The sequence below is a fragment of the Aspergillus candidus genome, assembly GCF_002847045.1.
Source record: "Aspergillus candidus strain CBS 102.13 unplaced genomic scaffold BDW47scaffold_59, whole genome shotgun sequence".
NCBI lineage: Eukaryota > Fungi > Ascomycota > Eurotiomycetes > Eurotiales > Aspergillaceae > Aspergillus > Aspergillus candidus.
This window is the reverse complement of record NW_020194064.1, coordinates 81,488-103,924: the sequence shown is the minus strand read 5'-3', so window position 1 is coordinate 103,924 and position 22,437 is coordinate 81,488. Positions and strand designations below refer to the sequence as shown.

The 22,437-nt window shown below is 50.2% G+C and overlaps 9 protein-coding genes and 2 non-coding genes across 11 annotated transcripts; 3 read left to right on the top strand and 8 right to left on the bottom strand.

Moving 5' to 3' along the window:
• Window positions 1-425: 425 nt before the first annotated feature.
• Window positions 426-2,517, bottom strand: BDW47DRAFT_72994 (putative ubiquitin conjugating enzyme E2). Its single transcript, XM_024819706.1, has 3 exons — window positions 2,306-2,517; window positions 1,865-2,191; window positions 426-1,806 (listed from the first exon to the last, which is right to left on the bottom strand). Exons 1-3 carry the CDS (start codon window positions 2,306-2,308, stop codon window positions 790-792), a joined length of 1,347 nt encoding a protein of 448 aa, XP_024668668.1. The 5' UTR covers window positions 2,309-2,517; the 3' UTR covers window positions 426-789.
• A 1,261-nt stretch (window positions 2,518-3,778) lies between these two features.
• On the bottom strand, window positions 3,779-4,218 carry BDW47DRAFT_128873 (putative GPI anchored protein; the record flags this gene model as incomplete). Its single annotated transcript, XM_024816920.1, has 2 exons — window positions 3,779-4,075; window positions 4,153-4,218. 2 exons carry the CDS (start codon window positions 4,216-4,218, stop codon window positions 3,779-3,781), a joined length of 363 nt encoding a protein of 120 aa, XP_024668667.1.
• A 2,067-nt stretch (window positions 4,219-6,285) lies between these two features.
• Window positions 6,286-6,885, bottom strand: BDW47DRAFT_72966 (uncharacterized protein). The gene is made up of 2 exons (XM_024819705.1): window positions 6,833-6,885; window positions 6,286-6,547 (listed from the first exon to the last, which is right to left on the bottom strand). The coding sequence occupies exon 2, from the start codon at window positions 6,503-6,505 to the stop codon at window positions 6,332-6,334; it is 174 nt and encodes a 57-aa protein (XP_024668666.1). The 5' UTR covers window positions 6,506-6,547; window positions 6,833-6,885; the 3' UTR covers window positions 6,286-6,331.
• A 1,382-nt stretch (window positions 6,886-8,267) lies between these two features.
• Window positions 8,268-8,856, bottom strand: BDW47DRAFT_128872 (membrane magnesium transporter family protein; the record flags this gene model as incomplete). The annotated part of the gene is made up of 3 exons (XM_024816919.1): window positions 8,268-8,324; window positions 8,417-8,666; window positions 8,801-8,856. 3 exons carry the CDS (start codon window positions 8,854-8,856, stop codon window positions 8,268-8,270), a joined length of 363 nt encoding a protein of 120 aa, XP_024668665.1.
• Window positions 8,857-9,151: 295 nt separating this feature from the next.
• Window positions 9,152-9,235, bottom strand: BDW47DRAFT_t140. The gene has a single exon. It is a non-coding gene; the product is annotated as a tRNA-Val (tRNA).
• Window positions 9,236-9,606: 371 nt separating this feature from the next.
• On the bottom strand, window positions 9,607-9,690 carry BDW47DRAFT_t139. Its single transcript has one exon. It is a non-coding gene; the product is annotated as a tRNA-Val (tRNA).
• A 257-nt stretch (window positions 9,691-9,947) lies between these two features.
• BDW47DRAFT_111813 (translation elongation factor 1 subunit beta) lies at window positions 9,948-11,339 on the bottom strand. The gene is made up of 4 exons (XM_024814030.1): window positions 11,207-11,339; window positions 11,037-11,076; window positions 10,413-10,777; window positions 9,948-10,357 (listed from the first exon to the last, which is right to left on the bottom strand). The coding sequence occupies exons 1-4, from the start codon at window positions 11,244-11,246 to the stop codon at window positions 10,128-10,130; spliced, it is 675 nt and encodes a 224-aa protein (XP_024668664.1). The 5' UTR covers window positions 11,247-11,339; the 3' UTR covers window positions 9,948-10,127.
• A 61-nt stretch (window positions 11,340-11,400) lies between these two features.
• Window positions 11,401-14,292, top strand: hsp78 (chaperone ATPase HSP78). The gene is made up of 2 exons (XM_024814029.1): window positions 11,401-11,636; window positions 11,698-14,292. Exon 2 carries the CDS (start codon window positions 11,712-11,714, stop codon window positions 14,121-14,123), a length of 2,412 nt encoding a protein of 803 aa, XP_024668663.1. The 5' UTR covers window positions 11,401-11,636; window positions 11,698-11,711; the 3' UTR covers window positions 14,124-14,292.
• A 142-nt stretch (window positions 14,293-14,434) lies between these two features.
• On the top strand, window positions 14,435-17,931 carry BDW47DRAFT_134129 (MutS family protein MSH5; the record flags this gene model as incomplete). Its single annotated transcript, XM_024818018.1, has 16 exons — window positions 14,435-14,569; window positions 14,692-14,821; window positions 14,880-15,255; window positions 15,304-15,700; window positions 15,755-15,832; window positions 15,878-15,937; window positions 16,005-16,359; window positions 16,406-16,502; window positions 16,549-16,638; window positions 16,691-16,856; window positions 16,906-16,940; window positions 16,988-17,069; window positions 17,123-17,234; window positions 17,282-17,501; window positions 17,593-17,770; window positions 17,827-17,931. The coding sequence occupies 16 exons, from the start codon at window positions 14,435-14,437 to the stop codon at window positions 17,929-17,931; spliced, it is 2,616 nt and encodes an 871-aa protein (XP_024668662.1).
• Window positions 17,932-18,122: 191 nt separating this feature from the next.
• Window positions 18,123-20,213, bottom strand: BDW47DRAFT_72928 (Sas10/Utp3 family protein). Its single transcript, XM_024819704.1, has 2 exons — window positions 20,018-20,213; window positions 18,123-19,950 (listed from the first exon to the last, which is right to left on the bottom strand). The coding sequence occupies exons 1-2, from the start codon at window positions 20,196-20,198 to the stop codon at window positions 18,188-18,190; spliced, it is 1,944 nt and encodes a 647-aa protein (XP_024668661.1). The 5' UTR covers window positions 20,199-20,213; the 3' UTR covers window positions 18,123-18,187.
• Window positions 20,214-20,506: 293 nt separating this feature from the next.
• Window positions 20,507-21,902, top strand: ksrA (3-dehydrosphinganine reductase). Its single transcript, XM_024814028.1, has 3 exons — window positions 20,507-20,687; window positions 20,743-20,874; window positions 20,931-21,902. The coding sequence occupies exons 1-3, from the start codon at window positions 20,544-20,546 to the stop codon at window positions 21,756-21,758; spliced, it is 1,104 nt and encodes a 367-aa protein (XP_024668660.1). The 5' UTR covers window positions 20,507-20,543; the 3' UTR covers window positions 21,759-21,902.
• Window positions 21,903-22,437: the final 535 nt, after the last annotated feature.

Sequence of the window (22,437 nt, the reverse complement as noted above, 5' to 3'; positions counted from 1 at the left end):
CGCCAGGGATGCCTTGGAGGAAAATTGCGTCTGTTCGTCTTAGATGTTTGCATAGCTTATCTCCATTAACCAGATGGTTCGGATGTTTCTGGAAGTATAGGAAGTATCGTAGGACATTCAGTAGCGCGGTGCCTTGCACATTGGACTGTGGTGGTCATCTCCATCTTATCTCATCTTTGAGAGCCCCAATACCTTGGGCCATATACGAAGTAACTAGTCAGTCTACGAATTACTTTATACACAAAGTAGAAACTGATAGACGACTCACAACCAACAGGCCAATAAAACATGATGCATATCTGTCTATATGTCTATCCGGTCTATGACAAAAAAAAAAAAAAAGGAAATAAAGTAATCATTAGATGCATCCATTGAAGAGAGAAGAGAGAAAGTCCACATCTACAAGAACCTAACCTTTCCTTCCTCTCCCTTCACTTCCTTTCCCTTCCAACATACACACCATCCCCCCTATGATGGATATTACGCCCAGAAAGGAATGGTATTCCATTTTCATTCCGCTCTACCGCCGCAAGTCAGACCATGCACCTATGTATACCCTTGCTCCCACGCCATGCATTGAGAAGAGAAGATGAAATTTGATGTTCTCGAGAGCCAAGCCAAGACAAGACAAGACGACGCCGTTGTTGATGCCAATGTTCGGAATATAATCTAGGCTAGATGAGAAAAGAAAAGACAAAGAGAAAAGAGAAGATATTCGGGAAATGCATAAGTGGATGCTGATGATGACGATTCATTAAAGGCGTAAGAAGAAGAGAAGAAACAAGACAATCATAGTCGGCGGATACCGATTCGTGGCTTGGGTTTTTGAGCGTTATGGAAGGCGGAAGGGGGCTTTCGGGAGCTGCCCACGACTAACTTTGTGGTTGTTTTTGGGCCGAGTTGGGTTGAGGAGGATGTTGAGGAAGAAGACGAGGAATTGAGGGTGTCTAGTTTCCGAGTGGGTTTTTGAGGTCCTAATACTGCTGTTCGTTCCTTGAGAGCGGCGCTGTCGCCGCTACGGGAGAGGTGATTTTTCTTGCCGTTGCCGCTGGGGTTGCGGCGGTGGCCTGAGTCGCCTGGGTGGGGCGCGTCTTCGAAGATCTTGACGTCTTCGCGGATGCGGCCTGAGGCGTTGATGCCCTTTTCGATGATGGATAGTTTAGGGGATTTCCTTTGGGGAGAGCCGTCCGCGTCTGCGGGACAGTTTGCAGCGATGTTCTTCTCCGAGGCGGACATGCCTGTCCCGTCTGCGTCGTGGTCATCCTCTCCCGTTGTCGCGAGTTCCGCCTCCACGGGCATTGTCAGTACGGAGAGTGGGCGTTTGCCAAGTGCGTTCTTGCGGGGACTGGATGGGGCGAATTTCACAGGCGAGGGGGATAGAGACGGATCATTTTCTTTTGGCTCGTCGTCTGTTTCTGGGTCTTGATGCGCCTCGGTTTGCTCTTGGGTTTCTGGTATCGAGTTAGGCGGCTGCGGCGTCGACGTCGATCGCGACGAGGCGCCCTCCTCGGCCGTATTACGTCGAGTGCTCCTCTTCTTCATGGTCACTGTTTGTGTTCTGCCCTTGCTTCGCGGCCGTAGAGAGCGCGAATCCTCGTGCTCTGGGATGATCGCCGCGCCGGCGTCCTCGCCGCGCATCTTCGCCTCGGATACTGCGTGCTGCAGTTCCGACGGGACCAGGGCGTGTATAGACGTCATCAGTTTAGCCTGGCGGGAGAAGGCATCGTAGTTCTCCTGAAGCAACGCGCCAGCTGTAGAGTTGAGGGCAGAGTCGGGATTGGGGTAGATAAGGAGACATGATATCGTCTGTGACAGTTAGCCTTTCTCCTTTCCGGCTATGCGGCGAACAAAGAGTTGCACTTACGACCAGCACATCCTTCAACGTCAGCGTCGACTTCCAATCCCGTTTCAATGTGTCCACACACACAGCGCCCGTCGACTCCTCGACATTCGGGTGCCAGATGCGCGTCTTGAAAGTCGCCTTGGGCGGGCTCTTGGGATAGTCCTCAGGCATCTTCAGATGTAATCGCCATAGGCCCTGGGCGTAGGGTGTCCCCTGTGGGCCGGCCAACAGGGCAGTGAGTTGTGTGAGGTCATCGGCGGAGGCGTCATCGGAGGGGAGGAGGTAGTTTGGGGGGAGATCATCGTGTAAGGCGGAGTGGTCCGCCGCGAGGCGTTTGAAGCTGGAGACCTGTGCGATTGGACATGTCAGTCAATCTATTGTCATACTTCTTGGACATGCATGCCGGTGTGCGCCAGCAGAGGTGAAGCTGGATTTGGTAGGATGAAGTCTGTTAACACTTACCATTCTCGCTCAAGCCGGTAATAGCAATGGGAATAGCTGCGAAATCGAGCTCACGGTCCAATAATCTCAAATTGACTCCTGCGTGGTCAAATTTCGTTTAACAAAGCCAATTGGATTCAGCCAGATCAGAATAGATCGGTCACAGGAATCTAAGAATCAAAGGAGACCAAGAATCGTGCTTGCCGATCAGACAAGGGTTTGGTTGCGACGGCGACTCTTTCCGCTCTTTGTTTTGGTGAGGTTGCCTGAGGTTGCCACTGCCACCGTCAAGACGCGCCCCGGGTCACGTGGAGTGCGCGTGGCGCGTTTTAGGAAGTGTTATGACCATGTCACGTGAACGCGTTGCTTCCCAAGTAGGGCACCAACCACCAAGCTCAAGGACGCGGATATTGATAACGATGCACAGGAGCAACATCATCCTGGATAGGAACTATGCATATTCTTTAAAAAACTGGGCTATTACTCAAGCTGGAAAGCTAGACGATTGGAGCACTGTGTTTACTCATACTAGGCCTGTGTTTATAGTGAGGACATGTCTTTTACAGACAGAATGGCGCCGACAGTCATACAAAGCCTGTGATAACCAGATATCTTCATTGATGTTATGTTCGGCTACTTACTGATTGTTCTGTTTATGGATTGGAGCCCATTGGAACTAGATGGGTTACATGGAAAATAGACTGGTGGACCTTGCACACATGATGGGCTGCGCTTGATGGACGCAGTCTGCTGGATATCTATGCAGGGACGATGTCAAACCGGTCCTAAATGCAGGAGGTGGTTGTGCAAACTACCAATTCCATATCGTATTGTTGCCAATTGCTCTGCGCGATTTCCAGTATTTCTGGGCCGTTGCTCTGACCACACTGAGCGGCATTTAGCGTCTCGGGTGGGCCGAACTAATGAAACGCACCGACAGTTATCGCTGAGTAGCCCCGGGTGGATGTATAACACCGAAGTGCCAACAGCTGGGTCAGCCAATTCATGCCCGAACGAGGAAAACTGTTTCTGCAAAGCCGACGGCTTAGTCTGACACGTTCGTTGAATTCCAATGGAGTCTGTCACCCCATCAGACTGTCCCTGTTGTGTCATGATCATGTCAGATCCTCCGAGTGAGAAACTACTGGTCCAATCTTACAATCTACCTTACATGAAGCAAGTCTTATTGGATGTTCAAGTTCAATGAATTCTATTTACCGTGATCTCGTGAAGGTATTATGATTAATCTCACGTGGAAATAAGATATTATGTGCGTTCGCCAGGGATGCATCTCTTGCAGGCAGTGGCGTCGAGTCGGAAAGCGAAGACCCCTTTGGGCCATCATACATTCATTCCAGACCAAAAAGTTGCAGCAGAACAAACAAAGGAAATAAAACACTCTTTCAGCTCTCGGTTTTTTGCACCCGCAGCGGAGCCAAGCAGGTCATGAGACGAGGGGGAAGTATCCCCGACCATGACAGCTGGGCGACCCGCTTAGAGGAAAAGAGCGATGGCAGCACCAGCCAGGAGACCGCTGAGGGGACCGGCAGTGGCCATGGGGGCACCATTATCGGAGTTGGTGGGAGAGCCGGAGGCGCCGTTCTTCTTCGAGCCGTCGCCGGTCTTGGTGACACCCTCGGTCTTGGTGGAGGCACCGCCCGAGCTGGTGGACTTGGTGGGGGCGGCGGTGGTGGAAGAGCCGACGCCGGTGGAGCCGCCAGCACCGCCGGTGGAGGTGGGAACGACACCGGTGGACTGCGAGGCAGTGGGGAGAGTGAAGGCGTTGGACTCCTGCGAGTGATAGCCACGTTAGTTTTATGTTGACGATCTGAAGATCCCGGGTGGGTATTTGTTCAGATTGCGCTTACCGAGGGGGCACCGGACTGGGCGGCAACGAGGGCCGAGAAGGCAATGACGAGAGTGGAGGCACGCATGTTGACGGTAGTGAGGAGGATGGTTGGTGATCGAAGAGATTGGTTGCAGGTGAAGTTGCAGGCGATCAACAGGTGAGAGATATCGGGATGAAAAGGAAGAGAAGAGAGAAAGTGAGTCAGAGGACGGGGAGAGGCGTTTTTATATGTATAACAACAACAGGGGAGGGAGAGGGAAAACGAAATGACAGGTGCAGGGGAAGGTCTTTAAATAGAAAAACGAGGTAGGGGGGTCCATCCCGCAGGAACAGGTGCCATCCAATCTCCTCATCCGCTCATTTGCCTCAGCCCTGCTTCTGAGGCTGGGGGGGGGAGAGAGAGAGAGACCAAGCGGGAAAAGGCTGGACGGGTGGAGGGATGCGCCAGCACCAGCGCCAATTTACCATGTCCATTCGATATTGGATGTTGGATTAGCCAGGTCTGTCCAATCTGGGTTAGGACGAGTCGTCACTCCACCCTTTTTTTCTTTAACCCTGTCACCCTCCCAAGGGTGGCTCCACCCTTGGGATCTTGACCCTCCTTGTCCCGTCGTGGAGGCGGGTCTCCTGTTGCCATCGAATGTCTCTCAGTGTCTTGTTTAGGGCATCCTTCGCGGCCCGAGGATCTGATCCTGGGCCCTATGAGCATTGATGATGTGCGTGGAGGTAGGTCGAGCGTCTTTACGATGGATAATTGTTGCTGTGAGCGTTACTGTGGGTGTTACTGTGACTGTTCCTGTTACTCGAGTACCCCAGTGATCAAAAAGATGAGGACTCCACCAGGCAATCAAATCGATCAGGCTACTCCTCATATTGATGAAACGGCCAATCAGAGAGAACAATACAGAAAAAGAAAATCAGAAAATTCATTTCCATGAGGATTAATAAAATAAATTGAATGAAAAGGGTAAAACAAATTTTAAAATCATAAAATTATAGAATAAATCAACAAAATAAACAAAATAAACAAACAAATGTTGACCAGACAAAGAAAGTTCAATCAAACCCGGGGAGGTTTGCGTATGCTTCTGACCTATTTTTGGGGGCCATCACGCTCACCAACCAATCAACAGGTACAGCCCAACTCCATCTCTGCAACATTGTTTCTCTTGGTCGGTCCTTGTGATGATTCGGACTCTTTACAGTTTGTTGTCGTCGAGCGAAGCCTTCTCTGCGTTGTTCGGGATTTTTGAACACTGCAGGATGCGTCGTCGACCTCGGAGCACTGACTGGAATCTTCGTTGATCTTCTTCCCCTCTTCCTTCATTCTAACGGTGCGAACTGCCAAGAGAGGGCATTTCTTATCTTTATTTTGTTTATTTATTTTTTTTCTTGTTTTTCTCGTATTATTTATCTTATTTTGATCGTATATATAATTGGCTTTTATCAAATATGAAGAAGGCTGTTCAAAGCAAGACACGGGAAGTCTCATCAAAAACATATCCATACTCGTCGCGTTTCCCCTGCTCCTTCTTACCTACCTGCATACTCTTTTGAGAGCCTCGTCCATTCTGCTTATTTTATCTTATTATTTCTTTCCCTATTTTTTACTATTTTGCTATTATCATTTCCATCTTATTCATTTATTTCATCAAATCAATATATATATAATACTTCCTTGGGTAAATACTAACCAACCCTGCCACTACAAGCCTACAACACCTCCCGGACCGGCCGATACACTGCCGCACTCACCCGAATGACACCCCTACAGCTTGCTAGTAGCTACTACTGCTGGGTCCCTCGTATTCCCATCCATTGACAAATCCTGCAGGGCCCCTAACAATGCCCATCCCAGGTCAATGTGTATGTGTATACGTCTCCCGCATGCACCACATATGTACTGTACGCGGCTACCCTCCAGAAAAAGGGTTGGAAAAAAAAATAGTAAAATTAATAGAGACAAAAAAGAAAGCAGAGAAAGGACTGTTTCACGGGAGGCCTGGCCTTACACCTGTCCACGTAATCGACGAGGCAATGGTATATACGTATGCACGACCTGAACCAGCCATCGCGTGCTTCTTCCCATGCTCTGATTGGCACTAGGGAGGGGTCTAAGCTGGCTGGGCGCTAGCCTTGCTCTGACTACTCCTACCTACCTAGTTGGTTATTAGGTATGGATTATTCCGGAGTAGGTACTACCGTCCCTCTTGACATCGGACGACGACGACATAGCCGGAGGCGCAGCGTAGTGCTCGTCTCTGCAGCAGGCCGGGTGGGTTTGCCGCAAGACATATTGAACTAACTACGGATACTCCGGACATAGGTACGGATAGATAGATTGCTGTTACGTAGGTGGCCAAGGGGATCATCAGACAAGGCCGATTGATCAACAAGGCGGCAATTCATGTAGACTAGGTAGGGAGGTAGGTGACGAGTTAGACCGAACGACGTCGAATCGCCGACTGGATGAGGGGGTGATTTGAACATGATGAGAGGGATAGGAGGGAGGGGGTGTTATTCCCACCTAGCAAAACCCAATCACATCGCGTCGGAAGTGCCTGACGACAGGGGGACCTGGAACCGAGGTCAAATCCCTCCCTCCCTCTTTCCCTCAGTCCAGTCCAGTCCAGTACACAAGTCCAGTCCACGTACGCAAAAGGTTGTTTTCGGTGGATTGAGTCATTACGTGAACTGACCTGACAGCTTGCGTCCGATGTAGACGTGTCGATCATGCACCGTCCAAGACATTGCCTTTTCTAGAGTGCGAATCGTATTTGATTCGGCGAGATTGTCCCCCTTTGACAGAGGGGGAAAAAGCAAAGACGATGCAAGGGGTTCTTCTCGTTCAAAACCCCTTGTGTGTGGCGTTGCTGTCGTATGCTATCAACAAAGGCGGGTGGGTTAGTAAACCAACAGGTCTGGGCAGTGGCACACTTGAACCTGGAATAATGGAGTGATGAGTCGGCAGGGCGGGCACGTTCGTGAACAAAGTACCTTACCCGACTTGGTAATAATTGTGGAAGTCTGAGCGCTCAGTCCAGCTTGGCTGTCAGGCTTACTCGCCAGCCTTGTCATAACATAACTGGTGTGGGCTGTCTGACTCGGTATGTAGGTAATCTTCCACAGGACAGAAGTGGAGAACCATTTTAATCTACGTGTGATATCTTACTTTATCCATAGTGGGTTCCGATCTCACAAATGGCTTTTCGTTTCCATTCTTCGGGGGTAAGCAAGTAACCTTTTCTGCAATTAAGCATCTCGCCAACTGCCGTAAACAATCAAGTGGCTTTTTCTCCCCCTTCCCTCCCCCTTTTTATTCTTTTGTTTAGGTAAAAACAAAACCTATCTGTTTGGTTCGATTGTATAAAGAATAGTCTAGACCACGGCCGATCGAGGTTTGGTCTGATTGAAGGGGTTGGAAAGGGGAGTTGGAAATAGAACTGGACTGGCCTAGACAATTACTCCTAGCTACTGGATGTCTAGACTCCTGTTGTTTCTTGTTTCGCACGGGCTGCATGGCACATTGTCGGACAGAGCATGGGGGAGCAATCTCTCCTTGCAGCTTGACGCGTTGCTTTGTGTCTTTGTGAAGAACTAGATCGATCTGTTCAATTCTGATGTTAAATTCAGGGGTGAACGTTGGTTCCTGGTCGGCATCTGTCGATTATATATCGTGGATATACGAGCTCATCATGTGACGTATGAATGCCTGAGGTCAGAGCACATAGAACTAGGAACCGGTCGAGAAGCTTGCGGAAAAGGTCCACGGCGTTTTGCACAATGGTTACTCCGTGATTTGGCTCCAGAGACGTATTGATGCCTGCCCAGCCCATCACATGCATTGAAGAAGTGCACCTGAGCTTCGCAATCCCTATCAAGATTACGAGCAGGTAAACGCAGACATCTAGACGGCAATCGTAGACAAGCCGTCTGATACAGCGCAGTATCTCAATGGCGGAAAGTATCACCGCATCCAAGCACACAATCCACAGACAGAGACGACAGTCAACTTTTAATTCCACAACCCAAATGATACTGTACATCACAGCGTCATCACCAGCCCGCGAGTCGGGGAAAGACGCTGAACAACATATCAACACCCAGTATCCATCCATCCACCACGTTTCACCCTCACTTCTCCATAGGGACATCCCCCTTCATCCACTCAGCAAACTCCTTCCGCTTAGCCTATCAACAAAACCAGTCAGTCAGCAATCACCCAAGTCATCAGCCATTCAACACTATAACCCCTCTCCACCAACAAGGTAAAATGAACTCACCCGCACATCCCAAAAACTATACCGCTCCTCCAGCCTCCGAAACGGATTCCTCGCGCCCCCTTCACGCTCAATCTGCCCCGCCCACTCGCTCCAGCTAACTGGCTTGAGCTTCTCCGCGCCGAGGACCAACCCCACAGACACGAAGACGATGGAAACGAGGGCTTCGATGACGATGTCGTGCGGGAGGGCTGTCGAGGTCGGGAGTCGGGCGTTGCTGTAGAGGGTGGTGTGTTCGTGGGCGGAGTACGCTCTGTTGATTGGTTGCAATTCGTTAGCTCTCCGTCCACCTGGACATATGTATCTCTGGATCATGCGCCGGCAACCGACTGCCATCTGGTACGGCTGTTGCTATAAGTGTCGCTGGGAAGTAGTGAGTGGACGTACGCGTGGGCGAGCAGCACCAGCCCGAAGAGGGTGGCTATGCGAGAGATGAACCCCATTCTGGTTGCTTCTGCCTTAATCTCTCAATAAAATTGACAGTGGGCGTGCGTCTATACTGCGAACGCAAGAAAAAGCCGGCCTCTGCTCGTATATGGCGTGGTTTATGCTGGCTGCCAGATAAGCTACGTGGATAGCTACCTACCGTACCGGGTTGATGTCCACGATATGGGTCAGGTGACGAGGTGGTGTATTAGTAAGCAGAACCCAAATGTGTTCTTATCGTATTGAGATAGGCAAGATATATATAAAAAAAAAAAGATACGGATACACCACGAATTTACCAAAAGGCAAAAATAGTCGCGCCCGGGATCGAACCGGGAACCTTCTCAGGAAACAGTACTTGTGAATGAGAAATCATAACCATTAGACCACGCAACTGTGTTGACGTAATCAGAGGCCTGGTAAGGATATGTTTTTGCCTGTTTGATGTTGATTAAAACTTCAGGGTTGATTGTTGGGAGTGCGTCGCTGGATCAAACCCGAAACCTACATAGTTATCCTATAACAAAAACACTTTTATAGTACAGAGACGTACAAGTATTCCGTAGACTAGACCAACTACTGTTCATCCATGTATGGCAGAGAAAAAAATATGTCGAAGAATAAGCATGACAAAGATAAAGCAATCCATTCAGGAACAGAGCCAAAAAAAAATGATATGCATCTGTAGCTGTTGCAAGTTATGACATACACCACGCATCACTTTTCAAAAATGACCTTCACATAGATAATACAGTATATGCAAAAAATAGTCGCGCCCGGGATCGAACCGGGAACCTTCTCAGGATACAAGACATGTGAATGAGAAATCATAACCATTAGACCACGCGACTTTCTTGTTTAATTTCGTGGACTGAGTGTCTCATGAGCCAGCCAGCTACTGATCCCCGGAAACGTTCAGATTTTTCAATTGCAGATTCGGTGGGCTGTCTTCAGGTCCCTCTTGAGGAACCCCGCCAAAGTGGGCACTGGGCGCCCAACCTGATTGAGGTCTTTAAAAATGCTTTACTGATTGGGCACAACTGTTTCATTCTGGTGGGGTTAAAATTTTTTTTTTATAGCACCTACGGCTGGAATTGGTGGTTCGATGTCATTCAGACGTTCGGCATGAGAAGCAAGATTTGAATTTAAAATGGGTATTTGTTTTTTTTTTTGGTCTTCATCAAACGACTTGGAATTAACCCAGTCGATTCTAGTTCTGATTCATGATACTATAACGTCCGTAGATCCTTCATCACACCATTGCTCTTCATCATAATTGGCATAGCATTTACAGCTTCTGCATAGCAGCAACGTCGGTGGACTGGACGTGGTCCTCGTCCTCCTCGATCTCCTGCTGGAGCTCGTCAAGGGAGATCTTGTCGTCCTCAATGACAATGTTGATCTGGAGCTTCTTGATACCGAAGCCAATGACCTGGAACTTCGAGGCTCCCCAGACCAGACCGTCCTTCTCGATGGCACGGACGTTCTTCTCCATCTGCTCGAGGTCGGTCTCATCATCTGCAAGTCAAGTTAGCGAGCTGTTACCGCACGAATTCGCTATAAGTCTACATACCCCAGGGCTTGACCTCAAGGGTCACCATGGACTTGGCGATAGCCTTAGGCTTGGCCTCCTTCTTCTTGCGGTAGGCAGCAAGGTTCTCCTCACGCTGACGGACAACCTCGGGATCCTCATCCTCGGAGCCGAAGAGGTCCATGTCATCATCCTCCTCGGGCTTGTCCTTGGGGTTGGTGGGCATCTCAGTGGCCTCAGGACCGTAGGTGGTGAAAGCCTTGGTGGGGTCGCCGGGGAGAGTGGAGAACTCCGACTCGTAAGAGGCGATGTGCTTGTACCAGCGGGCAACGTTGGGGTACTTCTCGGCGTCAGGGGCACCGGAGAAGGCCTTGAAGGTCACGACATCGGCCTGGGTAGCACCGTCACTAGAATCATCCCACGTTAGCCCAATGGAAATTCCATGACACTTTTGTGGATGTGTGAAAGTCTGTAAACGACGGCAAAAACAAAGAGCAAGTTTTCCAGGTAATCAGAAACGCGATTTCTCGCTGGATGTGTAGTCCTACGGCGGGGTCTTAAGCCGCCTCCTAAACACGGACCAATTTTTTTCATCATATGAAGGGAAAACAGGAGGGGGGTGAAAGTAAATGCGTGAGAGAAAACAAAAGGCAAAGGTAGGCTTACCCAACAACGTAGCTGCGGTTAGCGAAGTAGTTGTTGGCGACTGAGGGGCATCATTAGTTACAGACGTAAAAAAAGGAAGCGCCAGTGTGGGAAGAAGGGTAGTGCCGAAAGAAAAAAAAAAAAAGAAAAAGAAATGCAGAACAAAAAGCAAGGAGAGGAAGATCACATACGGGTGAGGCCAGCCTCAGAGACAAAGTCGGTGAAACCCATTGTGAATGAATTAGTTATGGATGAAGATTTTTGAGATGGGAGAGAAAAGAGGAGAAGAGGAAGAGGAATAAATAGGGAGGGAGGGGGAAGAGGTGTCCAGAAGTATTTTTTTCTTCCCACTGCGGGTCCCGCTATGAATTTTTTCCATTGCGCCCCTCGATGCGGCACGTGACCGCCACCGTGCCGGAGCTGGAATCGGATGCAAATGAGCTTGGTCGGTTCGTTCCCGCTGGGCCAGAGACTCCAGAGAGCTCCCGCCACTCATCTCCCTCCCGGTGGAGCTTTCGAGAACCGTCGTGACGTTGGGGGGCGCTGAACAGCATCGACGATGTAATTGACTTGTTTGGTCTGGTGGCATACTTCTCCGATAGTTCAAAAAGGCTTTAAAAGGCTGGGTTTCCCACAAGGATCACTGGTTTTTTTTTTGTCGGTTGATTCTCATAATTCATAGCACTAGCCACAACCATGGCATCGAGGCTACAGCTGACTCGCAGTCGGCTTCTGCGTACTCCAACTCGGATTATCCACCCGACCCCGAGATTGCGTCTACTCCCTCAGTCACGATTACCTTCCATCACCGCGAATGCGACCGGTCTTCAACCGATCCACTCAGTTCGTCACTATGCCAACGGAAGACCTCACCCTCCAGGTGGCACGCACCGAATGAACCTGGGGGATGAGCAGGAAAAAGCAGCGTTGGAACAATTTGGTATTGATCTGACTGCCCGGGCCAAGGCAGGGAAGCTGGATCCGGTTATTGGAAGAGACGGCGAAATTCATCGGACTATCCAAATCTTGTCGAGACGGACGAAGAACAACCCCGTCCTCATTGGCGCTGCAGGTACCGGAAAGACGGCTGTTCTCGAGGGCCTGGCGCAAAGGATTGTGCAAGGAGATGTTCCCGAAAGCATCAAGGAAAAGAGGGTTGTGGCGCTGGACCTCGGCTCTCTCATCGCCGGCGCCAAATTCCGGGGAGATTTCGAGGAAAGACTGAAATCGGTGCTCAAGGAGGTCGAGGAAGCTGAGGGCAAAGTGATCCTCTTCATTGATGAACTTCACACGCTTCTTGGTCTCGGGAAAGCGGAGGGCAGCATTGATGCTAGCAACCTCCTCAAACCGGCATTGGCTAGGGGCGAACTTCAATGCTGTGGTGCCACGACTCTCAACGAATATCGATTGATCGAAAAAGATGTCGCGTTGGCAAGAAGATTCCAGCCAATCCAGGTTCCTGAGCCATCGGTTGCGGCGACGATTTCTATTTTGCGCGGTATCAAGAACAAATACGAGGTCCACCATGGTGTACAGATCACAGACCGTGCAATCGTGGCTGCGGCAACCTATAGCAACCGCTACATCACCGATCGCTACCTTCCCGACAAAGCCATCGACCTGGTGGACGAGGCTGCCTCGGCCCTACGGCTGCAACAAGAGTCGAAGCCTGATGCCATTCGAGAATTGGATCGCGACATTACCACAATCCAGATTGAGCTTGAATCTCTCCGCAAAGAAACTGACGTCAGCAGTCGCGAACGCCGAGACAAGTTACAAAAAGACCTGAAGGTCAAGCAGGAGGAGTCTGCTAGATTGAGCGAAATTTGGGAGAAGGAAAAATCCCAGATCGAGTCGGTCAAGCGCACGAAAGAAGAGCTGGAGCGTGCTCGCTTTGAATTAGGAAAGGCCCAGAGAGAAGGCAATTTCGCAAAAGCCGGAGAGTTAAGATACTCGACAATCCCGGGTCTGGAAGCGAAGCTGCCCAAGGAAGAGCAAACTATCGGACCTCAGTCCCTGATCCACGATTCCGTCACAGCGGACGACATTGGGAACGTTGTCTCCCGTGCCACGGGCATTCCTGTCAACAAACTCATGGCGGGTGATGTCGAAAAGTTGATCCGGATGGAAGATACACTCCGCCAAGCCGTTCGTGGACAGGACGAAGCTCTTACCGCTGTCGCCAACGCGGTACGCATGCAGAGGGCAGGTCTTAGCGGTGAGAATAGGCCGCTGGCATCATTCATGTTCCTAGGCCCCACCGGTGTCGGAAAGACTGAGCTTTGCAAGAAGATGGCCGAGTTCCTGTTTTCAACGGAAACTGCTGTCGTGCGATTTGACATGAGCGAATTCCAAGAGAAGCACACGATCAGCCGTTTGATTGGATCCCCCGCGGGCTATGTTGGCTACGATGATGCTGGCCAACTCACCGAAGCCGTGAGACGCAAGCCATACGCAGTCTTGCTGTTCGACGAATTCGAAAAGGCCCACCGCGATATCTCTGCCCTCCTCCTGCAGGTTCTCGACGAGGGCTATCTCACAGATTCCCAGGGCCACAAAGTTGACTTCAGGAACACCCTCATTGTCCTGACGTCTAACCTTGGCGCCAACATCCTTGTCGGTGGCGATCCCTTGCATACCCACAGACAGTCCGATGAGGATAGTGAGATCTCTCCCGAGATCAAGTCCGCCGTGATGGATGTCGTGCAGTCTGCGTACCCACCGGAGTTCCTCAATCGGATCGATGAGTTCATTATTTTCAAGAGGCTGTCCCGGGAGGCGCTCAGAGATATTGTCGATATTCGTATCAAGGAACTCCAATCCAGACTTGACGACCGACGGATAGTCTTGGAGATCGACGGCGAAATCAAGGACTGGCTTTGCAATAAAGGATATGACCCGAAGTTCGGTGCTCGTCCCCTGAACCGGCTGATCTCGAAGGAGATTGGAAACAGGCTGGCCGATAAAATCATCCGCGGCGAGATTACTTCTGGACAGATTGCGCATGTCTCGTTGGATGCCGATAAGAACGAGCTCCAGGTCACAGCGGTCGAATCAGCGTCTTCTGAGACTGAAAACCCAACAGATAACGAGGTGTTGCCGGAATGATCGGTTGATTCAGAAGACAAGTTGCTCTTGGAGAGATCTATCCTGATTTGGATAAGGTCGGTGTCATTGCAAATCTTTGATTAGAAGCATCCTCACTCAACAGCTTGTATACTCGTGTAATGTTATATGTACAGTACTGTTAAATACCACAAGCATTCATGATTTGAAATTTCCTAAATCCTATTGAACTATACTTAATATTCTAGAAGCCTGAGGCAGGTACCTCCAAATAGTAACCGTCCAGTCTCGAAGTGAGATCTTCCGACAATCATCCTCTCTTTACTCCAGTTGCCTACGCTCATATAGCAGACATGTCAAATTCAAGTTTGCGGGGTGCTAATATCATGAACCAACTCCAGCGAGACATCGCCTTTCTTTACAATTCCGATGACGGTGCTGGCGAGCTCACAGACGATGACCTCGATCTAGTAGTCGTGGCAATTGACGTGAGAGATTCTGGTACCATCGGTTGTTCATATTATTCGACCCAGGAAGAAGCCCTCTATCTACTGGGCGACATGCCATCTTTTGGCAGTGATAACATTGACACCTGTTTGTTCAAACACAGGACCTTCATCGCCTAGTCGATACTGACAGAGCATCAGTGATCCTTCAAACGAAGCCCACAGTACTCCTCACTTCAACTCGTGTTGATCATTTCGATGCTCAGAAACTGCAGAGTTTCGAACGAGAAGATAGTAAGAGAACAAGGACACTATTATAAGAAGGGCGCGTGACGATTGACAAAATGAGAAGGTCAAGGTTCATACCTCCCTTATCGACTCGACGTACGCCCATCACAGGAGTTCAGCTACCTCAATGCAAGGAACAAGCTAGTGGCTTTGGAGATATATTCCAAACACGAGCAGCGCATCAAGTTCCTCGTGCCTCATAATGGGTTGATGAACGCGGAGGACTTAGAGATAGCGAACTTGGATTTCACGCTGGAGGAAGCTCGTCACTTACACGTGCTAGGTGCGATTGACATGGATAGTTCGGTAACAATTGGCTGTGCTGGCGCTGTCCTTGCCTATTTACAACGGCGGAGAGCGACGGTTTCGGTGGCGGGGGACGCCACGCCGGGTGTTTTCCAGATCTCTTCGGTTGAGATGTTCAGCCTACGTGGAACAATGTAAGTGTTACCTCTATGTTCTCCAATATGTTGCTTACAGGACGATAGGTTTGTCAATGAGAGAACCCTGCTATCTCTACAGATTCTTGAATCCGAATCTCACCCGAGCATGATCAACAAAGGACTAGGGAGAAAATCATCTTCGAAAGAAGGACTCTCCGTGTATGGCCTGTTCCAGCGCTTTGCACATACACCTCAAGGAAGGAATCGACTCAGACAATTGTTCCTTCGGCCGAGCGTGGATTTGGACGTCGTTCGTGAGCGACATGCTTTTGTCAGCGTGTATCTTCGACCAGAGAACTGCAACCCTCTGAACAAGATCATAAAAAGCTTGAAGCATATCAAGAATCTTCATAACACTATGCTGAACTTGCGCAAGGGGATCAGCACCGGAAGTGGGAAGATCGCGGGCTTTAAAACTACGGTGTGGGCTACTTTACTTGCGGTGCGTGGAGCTTCTTTATGGCTGTCGTGATGGTATTGATTGACGATGGTGTAGTTTGCCTTTTACGGTATCGATATTCATGACGCGCTCAAAGAAATCGCTAGCGGCCATGAAGTGGATCTTCATAACGAAGTGAGTATATAAATCAATGGCACATATGGTACTAACAATATACAGGCGCTAAGGACAATGGAAACTGCTCAGTTGTTCAAGGTTGGAAGAATTATACAAGAAATAGTAAGTCCACTTTCGTTTTTCTGCGGGCAACCCAGATATTCTTTACGTTATATACTAAATAATCTAGGTTGACATCGACAGCTCCGAAGAACAAGGCAGAACAGTCGTGAAGCCAGGACTGGACAGGGAGCTCGACAAACTTAAAGACAGTTATGACGGCTTAAGCGACTTGCTCAAGAAAGTTGCAATAGAGATAGCAGCCACAGTACCAGAGTCACTTGGGATTGACGTGAACGTCATATATTTTCCCCAATTGGGTTTCAATATCGCGATACCGTTGAACGATAGGGGTACGGCAGCATATAGCGGCACCGATGAAGACTGGGAACTCATTTTCATCACGGAGAACCGCGCATACTTCAAGGACTTCCGAATGAGAGAGATGGATGATAAATTGGGGGACATATTTGGGCTTATCTGCGGTATGCTAAGAGACTTTTCAGTTGGCAGGATACTGACTACAAACAGAAAAGGAGATAGAGATTGTGTATGATCTCGCGCAACGAGTGCTCCAACACGAGACAACACTTCTACAAGCATCAGACTTATGTGGAAAGCTTGATAGGTGAGACCCTAGGGCTTGTCTGAACTGGTAGATTGACCATGGACAGCCATCTTGCGTTTGTTCAAGCCGCAGGCTTCTATAAACTGGTTCGTCCGAAGATGACTGAAGGAAATGTCATTAGAATAAAAGGAGGAAGGTAATATATCGAACAAAATGAAGGAAATTGGCATGAGCTAACATGCCGCAAGACATATTCTTCAAGAGCTGACAGTCCCCTCCTACGTGCCAAACGATACCTTCATAGTGGGCGGTGGGTCAGCAAGGAATGTGTCAGATCAGACTTCACAGTTCGGACCAAGTATTCTATTACTGACGGGTCCAAACTACTCTGGAAAGAGCATCTACATGAAACAAGTATGAACAAGATTCTCAAACCTGTCTCCGCAACCTAACAGCATAGTAGGTGGCCTTGATCGTCTACCTCGCACAGCTCGGAAGGTGTGTCGAAAGTTCAAATCACAGGAACAATAGACTGAGGCATATAGTTTTGTCCCAGCTGAAAAGGCAGAAATTGGGATGACAGACAAAATACTAGTGAAGACGAGTACACGGGACAGCGTTTCGCAAGTACGAGATGCGACGCATTGAGTTTCACTGGCTAGATATTGACTATACCTCAGATCCAGAGCACATTCATGAACGATCTGCAGCAAATCTCATTTGACTTGAAGCAGGTCACCAGCCGCAGCTTGTTTATAATTGACGAGTTTGGCAAGGGCACCAACGAGAGCGGTTTGTCCACACATATTTGTTGAATTATATCTGACTGACACCCATAGATGGAATTGGGCTCGCCTGCGGGATTCTCAGGCACCTTCTCGACCGCGAGGAACCACCAAAAGTGATTGCCGCTACACACTTCCACGAGATACTGGAAAATGGATTCCTTACGCCGGGGCCTCGTCTGCAGCTTGGTCATATGGAAGTCCAGGTCTGCGAGGAGCCTCACGAGGGAGAAGACCAGATGACTTATCTATACAAGTTGAGAGCCCCACATATGTGAATGTCAAACTCAAATACTTATGAAAAGGATGTAGCTTTCGACCTGGGATGTGTAACAAGAGCTTCGGGACAATGTATGTTTTCAAAGGAGAGACATAAAAAATGCTTTGCTTACCGTCCCCAACAGCTGCGCTGCTATGAATGGGATAAGTCAGTCAATAGTTGATCGTGCCAATGAACTGGCGTCTTCTGCTGCTCGGGGTGAGAACCTTGTTGCTGCTTGTGCGGTGGTATCTACCGAGGAAATGCAGGCGCTCAAGGAAGCGGTATGGACCATATTGCACCTAGGGGTTTTCTTGAGTAACAAGACTGACTAGCACAGGATGTGATAGCAAGAAGGTTCTTGAGCATGGGTTTATCGGAAAATGCTGCCCCTGAGGTTGTGGAAACCATGCTTGACGAAGTATTTGATGGTCTGGGGTACTGAAAGCTGTATACTTTATGCAGTCTGGTGCGTCTGGTACATTTTCATGTTAGTTTTCTCCGCTGTCCTTTATTCTTACTGTTCGAAGAAATTTTCAAATTGTACCCAGTGGAAGACATACAAGACATCAAGATAGTGCATGTTACATCGTCAGAATGAATTATATATGTACAGGTCGAAATATATTTTTACCACACACATCAAACGCCAAAAACTGCACAAATCCTTTGGATATTTCAAGACAAGCGAACAACACCACTTAGAGTTTAACACTCTTAACCAGGTTCTTCTTGATACCAGTCAGTTCACCACCATATCCACCGCGGCCCTCACCACCCTTGAACTGCTGGCGAATACTGCCCAGCTTCTTCTTCTTGTCCTCATACTTCTTCCTCTTCTTGACACGCGGGTTCCGCGAATCCTTGTTGCGCTTGGCCGCCAAGCCCTTGTTTTTCTCGATCTGGTACGTGATGGCTCGCTTGCCGTCCGGACCAACCTCCTCGTGGACCGCAACCTGTCCGCCTTCACGAGCGGCCGCCGCGTAGGCCTCCGCGCGAGCCTTCTTCTCGTCCTTCTTCCCCTTAGACCGCGCCGCGAGCATGTCGTAGTAGTCGTCCTCATCGGACCCCTCGCCCCGGATCTCCTTAGCAGCGAGATGATCCTCGTCATCGCTGCCACCGCCCAGCTGTTCTGCCCCTTGCGGCTTGGCCTTACCGCGCTTCTCGGCGTCGGCCAACAGTCTGGCCTGGCGATCCTTCAGACGCTCACGGTAAGGCAGATCCGCATCGCCACCGGCATCGCGACCAGCAGCGGTACGCTTGTTGGCCTTCTGCGCGATTTGGGAAGTGTAGAAGCGCAGAGAGCGCTTCTGTCTTGCTTTCTCCTCGGCCTCCTTGGTGGTAAGAGCGTCCTCGTCGCCAAAGTCGGAGTCGTCGTCTTTGGCGCCGGATTTGTTCGCCTGTGCAGCCCGTTTCTTGCTTGGTTTGGTGACAAGATCGGATAGATCGGCAAGGTTGGCTTCGGTCTCGCGCAGCTTCTCGGCTCTCTGGGCATCGGCCTCGGCCTGGGCTGCCTGTGCGGCTCGCTGGGCCTTGGAGACCTTCTCGGTCTTCTTGGCTTCCTGGGCTTCCTTGCGCTTCGCGCTCTGCTTCTTGGAATCTGCGGGTGCGGCTTTCTGAGGGGTCTCCTTGGTCGATTTTGCGGAAGCCGGGGTCGATTTCTGAGACTTGGTCTCGGGGGCAGTGAGGTCCTTCACGTCCTCCCAGACTTTCCTGAACTTGACTAGCGAAGCCATGACCGGGTGTGCGCGGATCTGGGCGGGGGAGAGCAGAGGCGAGCTGCCGGTCGAGTCGTAGGACGGGGACATCAGCATCATGAAATACAAGCTGATCGCACCCAGGTATGCGGACAAAGCCTGGAATTTGACGACGGGAACGGGAAGGAACTCGGCGTCTTCGGAAATTTTCGTAGACTTGGCAACCTGCGAAAGACCCCGATGCTTGCGCTGCAGACTGATGAAGTCCTTGGCCAGTGGCTCAAACTCAGGGTATCTCGACCTGAAGATCTTCATCTTCTCCTTCGAGCTCATCTTATCCGTGATTTCCACCTGCGGGAGCACCTCGGTGACCACCCCCGCGCCGTCCTGTCCGTCGTCCTTGTCTTTGCCCGATTCGGCCCACTCGGACTCGTCGAAGCCGAAGTCCGCCTCGTCCATCGCCTGCAGATGTTTCTGCTGCAGTCGCTTGGCTTCCGCCTCTTCCTCGAGCGCATCGGCCTCCGTTTCGATCTGGTCCGCATCGTAGAGATCCTTCTTGGAAGAGCCCCACGCCGCAATGCCCTCTTCGTCTTCAGAGTCAAAGCTGCCACGGCGTTTCCGGTCCTTTCCTGAGATATCATCGAAGTCGTCGTCGTCATCCTCTTGCATGTCCTGACCCTCATCGAACTCATCCTCATCGTCCAGCTCGTCCTCGTCCACAGAATCGTAGCCCATTATCTCCTCGTCGGATAGCTGGAGCGACTCATCTAAGAAAAAGCAGTCAGTGCACAGCTCCTGCCAAAACATCCATACAAGCACACAAGATAGACAAACCTTGCGCAGCGATTTTTCTCCGGCGTTTCGCATCCGGAGCCTCCTCCAGCAGGATCTGATCCCGGCCCGCTTGGAACTCATCCTCCGAGCCGTCAAATCGCTCCTCGACGTTGTATTTGGTTTTCTGGGGAGCGGGCGCATTCTGCGCGGCGGGGCGACCGCTGGCCTTTCTTTTTCCCATGACGGAGAGTTGGATAATCGACTGGGACTGTAGTCAATCTCGTCGAGAGATTCTCACAAGCCGATAAACTTCAATCAATAAAATTTTGGGTGGGACTGCTCACCGCCCGCGTGGAGCTAGTCTGAGATGGGCATGTTTGTACTGTTTGTATATTACGAGACCGTTACCTCAAGTACGGTTGATAACTAGAAAAACCTCGCAGAATAGAATACACGAGTGTATCAGAATGTATGATGCCGTCGGATGTTTATTCTCGGTTTCCAACCATACTAATTATCTTGCCCGTCCGTCAATTGACAGTTAAGGACCCTCTCGTGCAAAGAGGAACCCCTCAGTTCATCCTTGATGTCTTCAATACTGTCTTCACTCTCCAATGACTTATCGTCCACCACATTGGGGATTTCGGTCGCTCTTTGCGGATTGGTCGTCTATCTAACTGCCCAAATGTTCGGGTTCGGTTCGCGCAATGAGTTCGTCGTTGAGGGGAGGGTACGTCGGCCTTGCTATCTTACTAGGATTCTACTGATATAGTCTTCCAATACAGACAGTCGTGATCACGGGGGGTTCCGAGGGAATGGGCAAGGCCGCCGCCTGCCAACTAGCGAAGAAAGGTGCAAATGTTGTCCTTGTTGCGCGAACCGTCAGCAAGCTGCAGGCAGCTCTCGAAGAAGTCGCGGTAGGCTATACCACCACCCATTTCCAGCAACAAATGATACTGATACTTGCTCTCAGAGCGCAGCAGCAGATACCACGAAGCAACGATTCCACTACATCAGCGCCGATCTGACAAACGCAGAGGAGTGCGACCGGATTATCACAGAGGTCACCGAGTGGAACCAGGGCCACCCACCCGATGTGGTGTGGTGCTGTGCCGGATTCTGCAACCCGGGTTTCTTCGTCGACACCCCGATCCAAACGCTCAGGAGCCAGATGGACACGGTGTACTGGACCGCCGCAAACACGGCCCACGCGACGCTGCGGAAGTGGCTTTCTCCCGCCGACCCGAGCCAGCAGCAGCAAACGCCGGCGCCTCGACGACACCTTATCTTCACGTGCTCCACGCTTGCCTTTGTGTCTGTCGCGGGCTACGGGCCGTACGCTCCTGCGAAAGCGGCCATCCGCTCGCTGTCGGATACCCTCAGCCAGGAGATTGAACTGTACAATGGGTCCCGCGCATCCAAGTCCCAGGTTTCTGCCACGCCGGCTGACGTGAAGATCCATACTGTTTTCCCGATGGGCATTCTGAGTCCCGGGTTCGAGAATGAGGAGAAACTGAAGCCCGAGCTGACGAAGCAGCTGGAGGAGGCTGATAAGCCGCAGACTCCCGAGGAGGTTGCCAAGATCTCGATCCAGGCTTTGGAGAGAGGTGATTATTTGATCACGACGATGTTCGTCGGCCACATCATGAAGGGAAGTGCGCTGGGCGTGAGTCCGCGAAACTCTGTCATCCTCGATACCTTGACAGGCTGGCTTAGCAATCTGGTGTTTGTCCCGATTATCGCTGATCTCAAGAGGAAGGCTTGGAACTGGGGGGTCAAGAACGGAGTTCCCTCGTCTTGAGCTTGAAGTAATAGAGCCTATTTGTACATTATTATATTGGGCGTATGATATAGATACCCGAAGACGCTCTGGTCGCTGCCATTGTTACCACAAACTTTGACAGTTGGTTAGCAGCATGAGCTTCGTCTTTCCGCACGACATAGCTAAAGTATACTCTCAACGGTAATAATATGTGATGAGACGAAAAAGATACGAATGGTGAATAACCATAATTCGGGAAGTATAGATTGAGCCATCTAACAATGCGTGGCTTCACGAAACCCTAAAACGAGCGTGTTGCAGACATGGCGCACAAGGAAACGAGCCGCACGAGGCGTAGCTTTAACAGTTCCAACAATTCAATATCCCTGTCTGGATCCTCTCACATCCTGAAACGCAATTCCTTGAATAATCGATAATAAACAGCCCCTCCCATTCTCAGTACCCCAGAGGTGCTTGACATTTGCATAACCCAGCGAACCCATTACTTCATTCCATCCACCACAGATCGGATTGGCAGATGGATTGGATCGGATAGCCAATGTTTATAGCTTTTCACGGGTTTGCCCTATTCCTCCTGCTCAGTGATCCGTCCAAATGTAATGTATTACAGCTTGGTCAAGTGGGCGAGTATGTACTTACGGCGGACACACCATGCTTCCTTTCGCATTCCTGCAACAGGTCTCGCCATTGCAAACCA